Here is a 14,740-nt window from a genome sequence, read left to right as displayed (position 1 = left end):
GGGGGGGGGATGTAGGATGTAGGATATGTTACCGGCGAGTTGGAGGTGTACGGACACTGACGCAGCGAGTTGGGAATGGGAATAGGACGCTTATATTTCCAGTACTGTATTCTACAGTGCTGACGCTACTGGACGACGTTTAGCGTTTAGCGTGCAGCGTGCAGCGTTTAGCGTTCAGTGTGCAGGTTGGAGTTGGGATTAATGGAAATGAAGAGAAGTGAGGGCAGTGCAAGCGATGCAAGTTGCCCATGAGAGAAGCTGAAGCTGAATCTGGCTGGCATGCTTATACGTTAACATTGACATCGAACATCGACATCGAACGTCGAACATCGTCCTTGCCGGAAGTATGAGTTCCCTGGACTCAGTTAGGATGACGTACTTGTACAGTGCTGGACTGCAGTTAGGTGCTAGGCGAGTTGCCAGTTACGAGTTACGAGTTGCTTGCGAGTACGCATAAGGAGCACAAGCCGGGAATCACACGCGGCATCGGACAGCGAGCAAGGTCGGTGTTGCAGGCTTTCGGTACGTCCCAGTTGAAGGATATGGGGACGCGCGAGGGAGACGCTCCAGGACATGCGTGTGCTCGCTGTAAGGTGCAAGATGCGAGGGGAAAGCAAGAAGCTGGGAATAACATGATTACACTGCCTGATACACGACTAACCTCTAGTCCTCCCTCTCGTCCGCCTTATCCAATTGTCGCCTTTTACGCGCATCACCCCTATTCCACCAGATCAGCACATACGTAAAGTGGAATCCAAACGAGGACTCACGCCTGTTCCTCCAACCCGCGTTTCTTCCCCCTAACCGCATTTTCCAAAAACTGGTCAACGCCAAAGACGTCCCCTTCCCCTTCCGCTTCTCCCCCAGCCCCGGCCCGCATCCGCATCCGCGCCCCCGCCCCCGCCCCCGCCCCCGCCCCCGCCCCGTCATCCCTCTCGAACTGCACCGGTCCCTCTCTGACCTCCTGCTCGCTCGCACCCGCAAACCCGTTCCTCGGTGCTCCCAGGCCAAACCTATCGTTCCTGAGCGCCTCGCCGATCCCCTCCTCCGTCCCTCCGCCAAAACTGTCCTCTGCGCCCGCACCGAGGTCTCCCCGCCTGTAGATGGCAGCTGCGGCGCTCGACCCGTGGAACAGGGGCTTGTCGTACAGGTTGTAAGACTCTTCGTCGGCGAAGGAACCGGAGAGCGAGTCCCGGTTGAATAGCCGTTGGTCGAGCATCGATTCCTTTGACACGCTGGGCTTAGCCAGGCCCAGAGCGATCTTTTCCGAGATATCACGGTTTTGTTCTCTGCCAATCGGAGGTTAGCGTGGACATTGCGGGGATGGGGAGGACATACCGTGCAAACATCTTGGCACGCTGCTCGGTGCCCATGTTGTTCATCCTCAATTCGCGCTCGCGCTGCATCCGCTTCTCTCGGCGCATCTCGTCTCTTACCCTGGCAGCCTCTGTATCCTCTTCCTCCCGCCCCTCTTCCGGCTCGCTCTCGCTCTCCTCACTCCCATAGTCCGCAAGCCCAAGCCCAGCCCGAGGAGCAGCACGCGAGCTCTCCCCTGCACCAGACTCCCTTCCCACCGGAGCAGGAGCAACGCGATCCTGCCTTGCGCGCTGGGCGAGTAAGCGCAGGTTTTCCTCTTTCTGTTCTTTCTCTTTCTGCGCAAGCTTCTGCTGCATCAGAGCGCGCTGCCGGACTTCCTCACGCGCATGCCGATCGGCGACGAACAGTGCCTCTGACAACTTGGCAAAGTTGTCGTTGATGTGGATCTACGCGGGTCATTAGCCATAGCCTGGAAATGCACCTTTGACTCACGTCTTGAAGACCTCTGCCATCCGCTGCGAGCCGCTTATCCAGGGGTATCGTAAACCCCTTGTTGTTTTTCCAGTTACTAATCGAAGGCGGGATCATCCACGCCTTTTGTTCCTCCGCGGTCGCCTTTCTCGGTGGGCTCCTCAGCACAGGCGGGGGAGGACTCGGCGGCCCGCGGGGGATCTTCTTATGCTTAAACCTTGGCGGTTCCAAGGGGTCCTCAACAACTTCAGACATCTTGATGATCCGCTGCTTCAACCCCTGGCCGTTCTGCTGCACCGGTGTGTACCGGATGAACTCGCTCTTCCCCTGCGACTCCGGGACGTGCTTAGGCTGCGCAGCCTTAATCTTCCCATTAACGAGCTTCTCGAGCGCGGCCTTGGTCCGCTCAGCAGTAGCAGCGATCTCGTCCTCTGTCGGGAGGTCCATAGAACGCTCGGCTTGGGTAAGGTCGCTCCGCTGTGTGAGGGGAACGAGGTCTTTGAATTGAGACTGTACTTTGACGCCTTCCCTATGACCCTGAGTAGCGATCACATCGTAGCGAACATTCCCCTCCGCATCGACTTGCAGGGCAAGCGTATTCCCAGCCGCAGTCTGGAAGCACTCCCATTAGCACACATCCCCCAACGGATAATGCACACCGATTCGCGCACCTTCTTCCTCCCCATCTCGTTCGGGTATTGCGCAACATGACACTCGGGATAAGCACCTCCATCTGCAAAGTCATCCGCTTTCGTCGGTCTCCAATTCGCGCGCTGGCCGTACGGCGGGATGAGGGCGCGCGGAGCAATTGCGAGGGTTGGCGCGGGAAGGTCGATGTGCTCCTCTTCCTCTTGCACTGTCGAGTACAGCGGTTTTGGTAGTAAGCTGAATACATGTTAGTCGTCTATCTCATACAGTTTGTAGTTGATATACCTTGCGAGAGCAGTGGCCATGGTGGCAATAAGCAAGCAGTAAACGGAAGACAAAGCTCGAGCGCTTGTGAGTTGGTAACAGCGGGAGCAAATAACTCAAGCGTCGGATATTCTCTCGGCTCCGCACTCATCAACGTCACCGATATCATCTTCTGTCCCTACCTTACTCTCTCCCACTCCCCGTCTCTTTCTCCCACTTGCTAGTCGCTCATCATGTCCGGTCAAGGCGCCCGCGAAGCAGTATTCCCCACCCGCATGAACCTGAACATAATGCAAGGCCGGCTAAAGGGTGCACAAACGGGTCATTCCCTCCTCTCCCGAAAACGGGACGCCCTAACAACGCGTTTCCGGGGGATCTTGCGTAAGGTCGACGAAGCAAAACGCCGGATGGGGCGGGTGATGCAGCTCGCGAGCTTTAGCTTGGCTGAGGTGACGTATGCCGCTGGAGGGGATATTGCGTACCTCGTACAGGAGCAGGCGAAGAACGCGACGTTCAAGGTCAAGGCGAAACAGGAGAACGTTAGTGGGGTTATGTTACCCGCGTTTGATGCTGTGAGGGAGGGCAGCACAGGTGCGTCTCTACGCTCAAGCGCGTTCGCTTGGTTGACGAGGGGCCAGACTTCAATCTTACCGGCTTGGGCCGAGGCGGGCAGCAGATCCAAAAAGCGCGGGAAGTATATGCCAAAGCGCTCGAAACGCTCGTCGAGCTCGCTTCCCTCCAGGTGTGTTCCGCTTCCCCCACTGACTATCATCTTAGGCTAATACGAGGTAGACGGCATTCACCATCCTAGATGAAGTCATCCGGACTACGAACCGAAGAGTGAACGCGATCGAGCATGTTATTATCCCAAAGCTAGATAATACGATCAAGTATATCATTTCGGAGCTAGACGAGATGGACAGGGAGGAGTTCTTCCGGTGTGTGCTCTTCTCCTTCTCGCTCTTTCCACCCACTTCCATATTTGGCGGCTCCGGTCGTCACTTCGACTCGTGCTTTGTGCTGACCCTGCGCAGGCTAAAGAAAGTCCAAGGAAAGAAGAAACGAGATGCAGAAGCACGCGATGCGCTCAAAAGACAGCAAGAGGCTGAAGGGACCTTACCCGCACCGGTGGAGGATACAGAGACAGAGGCGGAGCATGCGCTGGATTTGTTGGCGGAGAAGGATGCGGATGTCATCTTCTGAGCAGGTGAGGGGCTGAGAGTGCGGGAGTAGGGGTGCGACACTGTACGAAGTTATTATTCACTGGTATGCGGCACTGCGTCTGGAGGTGCAAGATTAGTGGGGCTGCTCGAAGACTATCCGTTGAGAGGGAGAATGGTAGAATTTGGCCTCTGATCTTGACTTGCCAGCGCCAGGATGTCGGCACTTGCTATGTACAGGTGTACAATCTTGGTATACCGCCCATCTCCCTTCTGTGCTTCGCTCGGTCCTACTCTTCCACATTCCGGATATTCTTCGGTCCCTGTCATTGCGGTGTTCTCGAGCGTGATTGGAGGGAGATTGATTTCGCCCTTAACCGGATCTTATCAGCTATGTATTGAGATTAGTCGCCAGTGGACACACTTCACCTCCACTAGCTCTGTATCATCAGCGGATTAATCAGTATAATGCATCGAGCTATCCTTGCAAGGCATACTGCTCAGCAACGGGCTGCTACACGCGCCCTCTCCAAGATGTCCACCACATCCTCCAATGCCAACCCCAACCCAAGCGCAGTACCACGCCCCTGCCCATTCCAGATCGACAGGGTAGACCACATCGTCCTCCAGTGTCAAGACGTCCAAGCCACCATCCTGTGGTACACCAAATACCTGTGCGTTCCCATATCCCTCCCTCCCACCCAGCTGTTCTCACCAAACCATCTGCAGAGGGATGAAACACGAGCGCTTCCACACCGCAGGGGGAGAACGTCACGCACTCCGGTTCGGCCAGCAAAAGCTCAACCTACACCCCTCTTCCGCCCCGTACCAGCCACACGCCGCCCTCCCCCTTCCAGGCACTCAAGATCTCTGCTTCGTCCTCTCACCCCCGGCGACGGCAGACCGGGTACTGGAGTATTGGAGAGAGGAGGGGCTGGAGATTCTTGAGGGAGGTGTGGTTGGCCGGACGGGAGCGGTAGGCGGGCTCAGGAGTGTATATACAAGGGATCCGGATGTGAGTATTTTTTGTTGCGGTGTGTTGCGTGCAATCTGACGGTTCTGGAGGGTAACTTGATCGAGGTGTCTAACTATGTTTAGCTGTCTTCTTTTGCCTATTCCCGTATGTATGTCCCCTTCCAAGAAGCGTGGATGTTGTACAACTACGAAATGTAATGCTGCACCACTCTTCTCATTAACCGTGTGCCGCATCTGTTGCCGAGAATGCCATTTCGCGCCTGAGGCAGTGGGTGCATGGTAGCCAGGTTTGGTAAGGAGGAATCAGCCGGGGAAACTTTACAAGGCAACGGTCAGTGGTGCAATCATGCCCTCTCAGCACGCTGAGGCAAAGGACGTCGAGACTCAAGACAGACTCAGCGGATAACAGCCTGCAACCTAGACTTGGTACCGCTGCCTCACTAGCACTCTCCAAATAGACAGCTGTACCGGATGTTGCTAACATTTCGGGGTATAGTCATGGGAGCAAGGTGGAATCAGACGCAATACTATGCATATGCATGATATCATAGTGTGTACATGCTACATGCTTTTGGGCATGCGATGACCAACTGCCCGACCGCCCAAACCAGACCAAACTCAGCGTCGAGCCGTCGATTACTATGTTCCCATTAGCCACACCCCACTGCGACGAAAAAGAACTCAGGACTCACGTCAACCATCTCGACATCCTCACCCTTCTTCGACTTGCTCCTATCCCTACGCTCAAGGATCGCCTTCCTATCCTTGTCCATCTTAAGGTTGATAATGACGCAGTTGCTAGGGTGGATGCCGACGGGGGCAGTAGACCCGTTCGATTTTTCCCGCGCGATCCGCTCGACGTGCACAACGAATTTCTTCCGGTACACTTGAGTGATCTTCCCCTCGCGCCCCTTGTACTGACCCCGCACGACGAGGACTTCGTCGTCTTTCCTTATAGGGATGGAGCGGACCTGCATGCGAGTGAGCAAGGACTCCGCGGGAAAGTGAAGACGGAGGAGTGTGGACATACGTGCAGCTTCCCCCGCAGGTCCTTGGACAGAGAAGCGGACATGATCGTCCGCCTGACATCGGAGGATGCGCCAAAGTGGGCTGCGCGGGACTTGCGGCGGGAGACGGAGACGGCTGGTACAAGGTCAGCTTGGTGTCAATAACTCAACACTCGGGGTTGCAAGCTCCTGAGGACGACATCCGCTTCCAAGCATGTGCATCCACCCTCTTTTCCTCTCTCGCTCACTCCAAATTCTCTCAACACGCTCCTCCCCGACATGTGCAACCCCGAGGAAGTGTAAAGTACTCACATGGAGAGACCTTCATTGTCGTTGTTGTCGGTGTCGAGAGTCGTGATGCCAGACGATGAGCTGAAAAGTCGACCTTCAGCTCCCTAGGAAAAATGCTTCCGGCGCGGGACACTCGGAGCTACGGCTCCGAAATTCGACTTCCGCCCAACCGTTACTCATGAACATCGATTCAATGAAGATAAAACATGATCTCCCTTCAGCTGTCTGGATACTTTCTACACAATGAGTCTCCCCTCGACGCTGATGCATCTCCTCGTCCTCTGGTAGCAGAGTGATCGTTCATACTAAATACACAGTTCGTGCCTGTCCTTGACAAGGGATGGGATCCGATCCGATCCGACCTAACAAAGGCGACAAAATGGAAGACGCATATCACTGCCAGATCGCTGCCGTCCTCCCTGGATTTCAAAACCGTAGGCTTTTCGCCGCCCTCACCCTGCCCGTGATGTCGCGCGCTTTTGCAGAGGGCAGGGGGGTGTTTGGGGAAGCGTCGAGCGAGGAGAACGTGAGCAAATATGCACATACGGGCGCGAAGCAGTGGTTAAAAGGGCCTGGGAAGACGGGAGGGTCGAGAGCTCCAAGTTATTCCCCTTGGAGTTCGTCCCAGACGCGATCAAGGGCAATCCATGTTGGAGCAGAGGGGTGAAAGGATTCTCCAAGTCATGAACGACGTCTAGCGCCCCTCCGTTGTCCTCCCACACCTTCTGATGTGTGAATGTTGTACATGCCTTTGTGAAAGGCGTGGATCTTAGGACTATGCACCAATCGATTACAAGGAATGATTCCTTACTGTGGTCGGCGTAATGTCGGGCCCCCTCGGAACCGCTCTCCAGTTGGCGCCCAAGATGTCCACTTACCAATCACAGTCTCGGAACCCTAGTTAGAAGCTGCGGGCCGAAGCATGGGATCCGGGGGAGTGGGTACCGAGTACCACCGAGGGGGGCGTAGGGGCAGATGGCGATAGATTACAGTAGCTCTCGAGGTGAACATCAACTTACTTGCTGCTTGATCATCGTTGTTTTCCGCCTGTCTGGAACGAGAATTGTACGTGAAGCACTGTCAGAGGATCAGTCAGCGAGAGAACACAGGAGTGGAAGAAACCAAGCCGCGTCACGGGAAAAATATGCCGAAGATCAGCTCCGAATCCATCGTCGAGCATCCACCGAGCGCACCGAACTCTCACCTTGAGACATCCTTCTCAACATCGAACCAGACAACTGGACCGAGCGGTGTCGGATCTGGCCATGCATCGGGAACCGGAGGAGGGAAACGTCAGGCACCCGTTAAGCGTGCTTGTGATCAGGTACACATTCTTCATTGTACAAACATGAAACATAGCGCTCATTTCTTTTGCTTAGTGTCATTTCCGGAGAGTAAAGGTACGGTCCCCGTACATCTGTAATAGGAGACTAACTTGCTCACCTTCAATCTTCTATAACTGCCCTTCCCTCAATCTCCCACTTCTGCTGGTGGCGGTCACGAACAGTGCGACGGTCAAAATCCCTGCAACAATTGTCCTCGCCTCGCCGTTCAGTGTACATACGATAAACCCCGCTTGAGGGGGTCGAGTGGCAAGTGAGTACCTCCCTACCGCATTGCCCAATCCTATCCATTCTCTTGCGGGGCGATGGCATCGATTCGTGGTTTCGCATTTTGTGGAGGCGAGTCTGCGCTAGCTCTTAGTAGGGGGCTGGGGCTGGATTTTCCCTACGGTTGGAGAGTGGTGTAGTCGTCTTTTATCTCTGAGAGCAGCGAGCTAGCTTGTCCACCGCTCGCGGAAGAGCAGGCTAGTTTGTCTGAACTCTTGGAGAACGAGCTAGTGCTCGTCTCAATGTCCTTTCACCTCCTCCGGCGATAACAAGTATGCGACGCCCTTCGAGGGATAAAACCCCTCTTGGGCGAAGGGTGACCTCCCTGTGTCTGTGCATCATCTTCATCTGCGTTCGCTGTCATGTCCGTGTCCCGCAAGCTGACCTCTTCCAGGCGTATAAACGCCCTCCGTGCTGACCAAGGCTCGCAAGCACAACATCAGCCAAGACAACAACACGAGCAAGATCCAGCACGTCCTCCTCGAGATGTTGTGCCAGGATACAGGACCACGCCCGGATTGGGAGCAGGAACCGCACCCACCCCGGTCGCACAGGGCACCCCTCCAGGTTATGCCTGGGTCGATACTGCTCAATTTTCCCGACTTGGCCAAAGTGGGCTATTCATCCATCAGCCCTTGACCGGGTTCCCCACAGCAGCACCAACCGTATTTCCAACCCAAGACGCACAAGCAGCAGACCAACTCCCAGCCGAAGCAGACAGCTCCTTCGCCTCCTTCCTCGAGTCTCCTTTCTCTTCCTTACCTCCAGAAGTCAGCGCCACCTACAGACTACCGAATGTGGACACTTTTCTGCCCGATACGTTCTTTGACCGGCCGTTTGATGCTGCTGCTCCTTTGGGGCCAGTGGGGGAGATGGGGATAGGGGGGATGCCGGGAGGGATGTTAGGCGGATTTAGCGGGTTGGGGTTCTTGCATCCCAGCCCGCCGAGTTGGGGAGGGAGTAACAGCAGTTCTCCGCTCGTCCTCCCCACACAACCAAACATCACCACTCAGCCCTCCCAATCTTCCCTTCGGTCCTCCCAGCCCCTCCTCACACCGGTCTCACAGCGCTCCCCACCCCCAGTCCAGACCGCTACGCCGATCCCCTCCCCTCTCTCAGACAGCATCCTCATCCCGCACATCGCGCTCTTCTTCGAACGCCTCCACCCAATCATGCCCATTTTCACCCGTTCCTGGCTCTTCTCCCGCCTAGACCGGTCCGAGCACCACCAAGACCCACAATTCGCCGCCATGCTCTTATCTATGTCTGCTCTAGCCCTCACCCAGCCCGTGCAAGCGAGCGAGCCCTCCCTTCCGGAAAAACGCGCCCAGGCCGGGCACTTGCTAGAAGAAAGCTGCCGCATGCGTTCCAGCGCGCTATTTGCCCAGCACGCGAGTATCGATATGGTCCTTACGAGCTTTTATGTCTTTGCATGCTTGTTCGGCATGAAAGAGGATAATGCCGCTTGGTTCAGGCTTACGGAGGCTGTGACGCTGGGTCAGCTGCTAAAGCTTCATGTCCCGGGGAGCTATGAGGGGTTAGAGAAGGGGGAGAGGGAGAGAAGACTCAGGACGTATTGGATCCTGTGCATCACAGAAAGGTACATATCTAGTTGCTTGACCACGGTGCGAGCTAACAGCGTCCAGAGCATACGCGTTACAGCGCGGGCATGGGATCACTTTCCGCGGCAGACCATCGCAAGACATGGGCGCAATAGCTAGCAAGCTGCAAGTAGGAGAGCTGGACGATTTCCCGGTCCGACATCTCAAGCTGTTCGATAGTGTCGACGAGGACTTTATCGATTGTTGGAACGGGCGCTGTGCTGGTCGCACTTGTACGACACTGGACGTCGCCCGTGCTCTTGCGCTGCACAAGCAGCTAAGCGAGTCCCTAGACAGTGCTGATACGTCTAATCAAGAAAGCTTCGAGGTCTTATCCTCTCTTACGAGCGCGTGGAAGCGGGGAGAGATCCAGAGCGCGGATGTACTTATCACCCAGCAATGGCTGCTTAACCGGCTCTGGAGGTTATGCATGTCCCATGGGTTGATAAGCCCTTCTGCTTCTGAGCCGGCTCTGCGCGTCGACTTGCCAGTGACGATCGCCCATGCCGCGCTGGCGATATGCAACAAGCTCAGTATGACGAGTATTGAAGCTCACGGGATTGGCTACCTGGAAAAACTGTATGACATAGCCGCGACGCTGGCGGTGCTTAACCAGTACGCGCCAGAAGTTGTGAGCCGGCTGACGGAGGACGGGCTGAGTGTGAGTCAGCTGCTGGCTGAGTATGTGGCATTGTTTAGGAGGTTCAGGGGCGGGGATCACCCGTTTATGGGAAAGTTGCTGGAGGCGATCGGGCATCTGTTACCGCCGTGATATGGGCCATTCAGCCTCTCAGTATGTTAGGCTTGCTGTATATTTAAGATGTATGCATATCATCATAAGTTTGGTGCAATGTACCACCATTCGGCGAGCAATTTCAATATCAAACATTAAACTGAGAACGTCGGGTCAGTCTCAGTTACAACGTCAGAGGCTCATACGCACCTCCGTATGTACAGCAACTACTCCCCGTTACTTCAAAGCCTTCGCACACTCCCTGCAGCCTTGGTGAATCTCCACCTTCTCGCGTCTCATCGGTCCGATGTGCGTCCTGTTGTCCCATTGATTGCTGGGACAAAAAGCTTTCTCTCGCACAGCGGTAGCGCATTTGATGGTCCGGGTCACGTCGGCTGTTGCGCCGCAGGGGTACACTTCGGTGACGAGATGTAGTTCACACATTATAAGAAGATATTCTGCAGCCTAGGGGTTAATACACTGAGGGTTGATGTCAGCAGAAAGGCTCACTCAGATCGGTAAGAGGTGTACTCACGGAGATGAACAGACGGTACCGGTGGATTTATAGTCCTATCTCAACCAAGGCCATCAGGCCGACCACCGTTCAGAGTCCGCAGTGCACACGTTTCCCTACGTGTGGTACAGCGTGAAAGCCACGTCAAGCGATGAGAAACAATGGGTTGCCTAAGACGGTTGGCGCGCGAAAGGCGCGAGGACCGAGCACCTCCCACATGCAGCCAGCGGCAAGATCCAACGGGTCCTATAGCGCAGATAATGGCGAAATCCATGTGATACCTGGCGCGCGTGTGGTCCTACCCCCCCAACTAGGAAAGCACTCAGAAGTGTAGGAACAGAATTGGCCTGCGTGTGGTGATTGGTCATGTCCCAATGAGGGTTCCAGTCAGATCTTCAGAAGGAATCAACTGTTACATCATAGAGGACGAAGATGCTCTGCAGCCACAATGAATGGGAACAAAGGCGACAAGTGGATTAAGGTCGGAGTGTAATTGACGAGTTTAGAAGTTTGAAGTCTATTGAGTTTATGTGCGAATGTGCCCGATCATCAAGAAATCATCCAGAGAAGGTTCGGAACAACGTGCTGAGCGCCACAACTGTGTGAAGCCCAGACAAATCACACGCAAGGACTGCTTCTTTGAGCGATGTGGAGGATGTGCTGGTCGAAGGCGTGTGTGCCGCATGGAAAGGTGACAACCAACCGGGAAATCCCAGGAAGCTTTGTTTCCGGAAACTGCCAATTTATAATCAGTACAATAAAAAAGCCCTCTTAACGTCTGTCTGCCCGGCTTGCATAATCGGTAGTGCGTCAGACTCTTATATGGTGGGATCTGAAGGTTGCGAGTTCGAGCCTCGCGTTGGGCTAGTTGAAAATCAATTTTGTCAATTACTTCCCTGGAGCTTTCTGCGAACAGACGGTAATAGCACAGAACGGAAGCATTGTGGGAGGACAGCAGAACGCCAACCGAAATCTTTCCAGGTTTGAATTACTATTTTACAAGAGTAGCGTATACAACAAGGTAACACTGACACAAATAGTCCATACAGGCCAAGAAAAGAACGCAGGCTCTAGTCAATGTCGTCGCCGGTATCCGTTAGGTCGGGACGAAGCAGCTCTTGATCCGGACCGCGATCCAGAGCGCTCAATGCTACGCGGTGGCTCTGATCGACGCGGTGTCATCGACACTCGGCTGGCATCAGGCCCAGGAGTCATACTGGCACGTCGCTTTATCGGAGTACCTTCAGGGTGTGTAAGTGGTGGCGTTCGAGATACTGGGAAACGCGCATACCTTGCGAGTCCTGCATGCTCACGTTGCCATCTTCTGGTATTTTGCGTGCTTGTGCGAAGAAAAGAACAGTCTCTCGTTCGGCGACGTTCTCGATCTCATAAACGTTGCCACGTGGGACGAGGAACATACCACCAATGGATACAAGAAAGGATGTTCGATAGATCTGCACCTTGACGGCACCTTGGATGACGTAAAATACCTGTGGCAGGGTCAGCCCGACGCCCTAAGGGTCTCGATTACGGTGTATTCACGTAGCTGTTGTCCTTCGACGATTTTGCTGGTTTCGTTTCACCAACAGGTATGGACAGCATTCCAGCAGCAAGAAACTCTCCGTCGCCGAAGATCTTCTGGAATTTGAACCTGGCATTCGCTGCTTCTCGAGGTTGTACCATGCTCTGCGTGAACGCCACCCCTATAACAGACTCAATAACTCAGGCAGGTGTACTATACAGCGACTTACGTCGTTCGACTTCAGTCTTCGTAACGTATTCCATGACGACGCCGAGTGGATCCGTCTTGCTGTCCCAGCCTTTCTCCGGCGGATCCTCTTCAACATACCCCCGTTGTTCTGACCTTGCTCTCTTGTGTTCTCGTTCATTGTCCTCATCCTCGTCCTCATTCTCTTCTTCATCCTCTTCATTATCCGTGGATGCTTTCCGTTTCTTCCATGGATGAGTCCTATGTGCCGTTCCAACAGGCCTAACAGGATCAGGTGCGACTTTGATGATCTGTTTGATGACAGGCACTACGGCCACGCCAGACTGCCGTCGACCATATACAACCTTCTCGTTGCGCCAGTACTCAAGAGGAGCGTATCGAACGCGAGCATTCCGTCGCCGACCTTCTGAGTCGAAGAAGTGGCCCTCGCCATCGCCGCCGTGTACATCAATCACTTCGCTGATTCCTCCTGAAGAATCTCTTAGACGACAATCTTGATAAACAAGACAGATGCTTACGTTCAGGGCTAGACTCCACAGTCTGTGACCTAGGCCTGCGTGAGGGAGCTCGTTGTGAATCTTCTTTCCTGGGTCTGCCACGCTTGCCTTTCGACGTTGTCGCTGCTTTCTCCGGCTTTCTCTTCACCACTTCCCCCTTCCTTGGTCGGCCCCTGCCACGTTTCGGAGGTGGTGATTCATCATCCTCGTCCTCGTCCTCTTCTTCGTCTTGCTCCTCCTCCTCTTCCTGCGCCTCTTCCTCTTCCTGTCCTTCCTCCTCTTCCTCTTCCTGAACGTCTTTATGCTCGTCTGTCTCTTCTGCTTCTGCATGTCCGTTCGTTTCCACAGGTGGCGGCTCCTCGGCCGCGAGATCCATACCATCGTATTGAGGTATTTGATCGTCATCATATGCAGGCTCCGCTTCGCCAGCCGATTCACCACTTGGCCGTCCTTTCCCCTTCCGTCTGGGACCGGCCACGGTAGGCGATGTCTCTGGAACATCTTCGACCTCGCCTGGACCATCGACCACATTCCGGGATTTACTGGGTGATCCAGGAGTATGTGGTGTTATACGAGTGACGGAGGCACTATCCGGTGGACGTGTTAACTCATCCTCGTTATCAGAGTCTCGAGGTCTTCTTCGTGGAGTACGAGGATCGAGAGGAGCCTGACTGCTTCTTGGACGCCCTACTCGAGAAACACTAGGGGAAGGTATACCCTCGTAGTCCGCCTCTGTCTGAGATAATCGGGAGCGATTGCTGACCACGGAAGCTAAACAACTGGTGAGAACGGGAGTGAAAAGGCAGACTGGCCACTCACGACGTCCCTCGAAAAAGGCAGTTGTTGCACCGATGATGCCTATACAAAAGTCAAGCAAAATATAGAGGTACAAGACGGACAGTGCTCACTTGTATCGATCTCCATCGAAACCTCCTCAGAATCCTCGTCATCTCTGTCCGCTCGTCTTCGTAAAGGGCTCTCCGTTAGTCGTGCTCCCTTCCGCGATCGCGCTCTGCTAGCCGCCACTGAAGTCCCTCCAGACATCATCAACGCATCAAAATCCTCCATATCCTCCTCATTTCGTTGAACTGCCCTGATAGTCTTTCCTGTGCGCCTGTACGAACAAACCGGTCAATGACGGTATATCCGTAATAATGCACAATACGTACTTTCCGCGAGCAAGCTCATCATGCTGAAAGGGTTGATGTGGTTTGGGAGGCCCGCGTCGGCGGGTCTCTCCTGGCGTACGCAATATTTGCGAAGAGTCGGCCATGGATGTCGCCGCCGAGAGTGTCGAGCTCGCTGTCAGTACCGTCGAGGTCGCAGTATGCAGGTGAGTGTCCGATAGGGCCTACGCGCGTGATGCGACGCGGGTGACGCGGAGTTTGTTTTGCTTCTTCGGAAGCGGAAAACACGTGACCAAAGGCACTTCCCCTAGGCCTGGGTTTCTCCAGAAGCAGATCCCTCCACCTCACCCTTCGAAAATTTGGTCGTCTGACAAGCCTCGGCAAGTTTTCCAGGATTTTGGCAAAGTACTAGGAGTAAAGGGAAGGGCGTCAATCATAGACAAAAAGTGTATTTCAACTAGCCCAACGCGAGGCTCGAACTCGCAACCTTCAGATCCCACCATGTAAGAGTCTGACGCACTACCGATTATGCAAGCCGGGCAGGCCATACAATTGGCCATATTATTAATTTATAACCATTCAAAACGGACAGCAACCATCATCAACTCTTGTGGCCCAATTCCCCTTCATAAAGCCTTCTACTTGGTTTATATTTCGTCATTTCCTTCCTCAATTCTGTGATATCCTGTTGGGGAGTAGTGGTCCGTCTCGATCAGCTCATCCGAGCAAATATTGCTGTTGAGTCAACATTCGGTTGAATTCTACTGTCTAGCAGTCGGCGGCGTGTTGTTCGCAG

The 14,740-nt window shown here is 54.4% G+C and overlaps 6 protein-coding genes and 2 non-coding genes across 8 annotated transcripts; 4 read left to right on the top strand and 4 right to left on the bottom strand.

Annotated features, from left to right (window-relative positions):
• Positions 1 to 663: 663 nt before the first annotated feature.
• DACRYDRAFT_113353 (uncharacterized protein) lies at positions 664 to 2,870 on the bottom strand (the record flags this gene model as incomplete). Its single annotated transcript, XM_040769615.1, has 6 exons — positions 2,722 to 2,870; positions 2,460 to 2,673; positions 1,810 to 2,400; positions 1,339 to 1,763; positions 771 to 1,289; positions 664 to 718 (listed from the first exon to the last, which is right to left on the bottom strand). The coding sequence occupies exons 1-6, from the start codon at positions 2,739 to 2,741 to the stop codon at positions 664 to 666; spliced, it is 1,824 nt and encodes a 607-aa protein (XP_040632057.1). The 5' UTR covers positions 2,742 to 2,870.
• Positions 2,871 to 2,926: 56 nt separating this feature from the next.
• On the top strand, positions 2,927 to 4,017 carry DACRYDRAFT_19749 (vacuolar ATP synthase subunit D). Its single transcript, XM_040771645.1, has 4 exons — positions 2,927 to 3,291; positions 3,339 to 3,442; positions 3,493 to 3,638; positions 3,735 to 4,017. The coding sequence occupies exons 1-4, from the start codon at positions 2,991 to 2,993 to the stop codon at positions 3,901 to 3,903; spliced, it is 720 nt and encodes a 239-aa protein (XP_040632056.1). The 5' UTR covers positions 2,927 to 2,990; the 3' UTR covers positions 3,904 to 4,017.
• A 341-nt stretch (positions 4,018 to 4,358) lies between these two features.
• DACRYDRAFT_19748 (Glyoxalase/Bleomycin resistance protein/Dihydroxybiphenyl dioxygenase) lies at positions 4,359 to 5,038 on the top strand. Its single transcript, XM_040771644.1, has 3 exons — positions 4,359 to 4,534; positions 4,590 to 4,875; positions 4,926 to 5,038. The coding sequence occupies exons 1-3, from the start codon at positions 4,395 to 4,397 to the stop codon at positions 4,956 to 4,958; spliced, it is 459 nt and encodes a 152-aa protein (XP_040632055.1). The 5' UTR covers positions 4,359 to 4,394; the 3' UTR covers positions 4,959 to 5,038.
• Positions 5,039 to 5,485: 447 nt separating this feature from the next.
• Positions 5,486 to 6,170, bottom strand: DACRYDRAFT_86328 (ribosomal protein L24; the record flags this gene model as incomplete). The annotated part of the gene is made up of 4 exons (XM_040776769.1): positions 5,486 to 5,499; positions 5,524 to 5,806; positions 5,866 to 5,978; positions 6,155 to 6,170. The coding sequence occupies 4 exons, from the start codon at positions 6,168 to 6,170 to the stop codon at positions 5,486 to 5,488; spliced, it is 426 nt and encodes a 141-aa protein (XP_040632054.1).
• A 342-nt stretch (positions 6,171 to 6,512) lies between these two features.
• On the top strand, positions 6,513 to 10,177 carry DACRYDRAFT_113349 (uncharacterized protein; the record flags this gene model as incomplete). The annotated part of the gene is made up of 3 exons (XM_040769614.1): positions 6,513 to 6,691; positions 8,138 to 9,343; positions 9,390 to 10,177. 3 exons carry the CDS (start codon positions 6,513 to 6,515, stop codon positions 10,114 to 10,116), a joined length of 2,112 nt encoding a protein of 703 aa, XP_040632053.1. The 3' UTR covers positions 10,117 to 10,177.
• Positions 10,178 to 11,375: 1,198 nt separating this feature from the next.
• Positions 11,376 to 11,457, top strand: DACRYDRAFT_t13. Its single transcript has one exon. It is a non-coding gene; the product is annotated as a tRNA-Lys (tRNA).
• A 115-nt stretch (positions 11,458 to 11,572) lies between these two features.
• DACRYDRAFT_74294 (uncharacterized protein) lies at positions 11,573 to 13,758 on the bottom strand. The gene is made up of 7 exons (XM_040776057.1): positions 13,726 to 13,758; positions 13,637 to 13,675; positions 12,839 to 13,588; positions 12,343 to 12,789; positions 12,134 to 12,294; positions 11,883 to 12,081; positions 11,573 to 11,832 (listed from the first exon to the last, which is right to left on the bottom strand). Exons 1-7 carry the CDS (start codon positions 13,739 to 13,741, stop codon positions 11,666 to 11,668), a joined length of 1,779 nt encoding a protein of 592 aa, XP_040632052.1. The 5' UTR covers positions 13,742 to 13,758; the 3' UTR covers positions 11,573 to 11,665.
• Positions 13,759 to 14,403: 645 nt separating this feature from the next.
• DACRYDRAFT_t6 lies at positions 14,404 to 14,485 on the bottom strand. The gene has a single exon. It is a non-coding gene; the product is annotated as a tRNA-Lys (tRNA).
• Positions 14,486 to 14,740: the final 255 nt, after the last annotated feature.

Source organism: Dacryopinax primogenitus, assembly GCF_000292625.1.
Source record: "Dacryopinax primogenitus strain DJM-731 SS1 chromosome Unknown DACRYscaffold_2, whole genome shotgun sequence".
NCBI lineage: Eukaryota > Fungi > Basidiomycota > Dacrymycetes > Dacrymycetales > Dacrymycetaceae > Dacryopinax > Dacryopinax primogenitus.
This window is presented reverse-complemented; position numbering and strand designations above follow the sequence as displayed.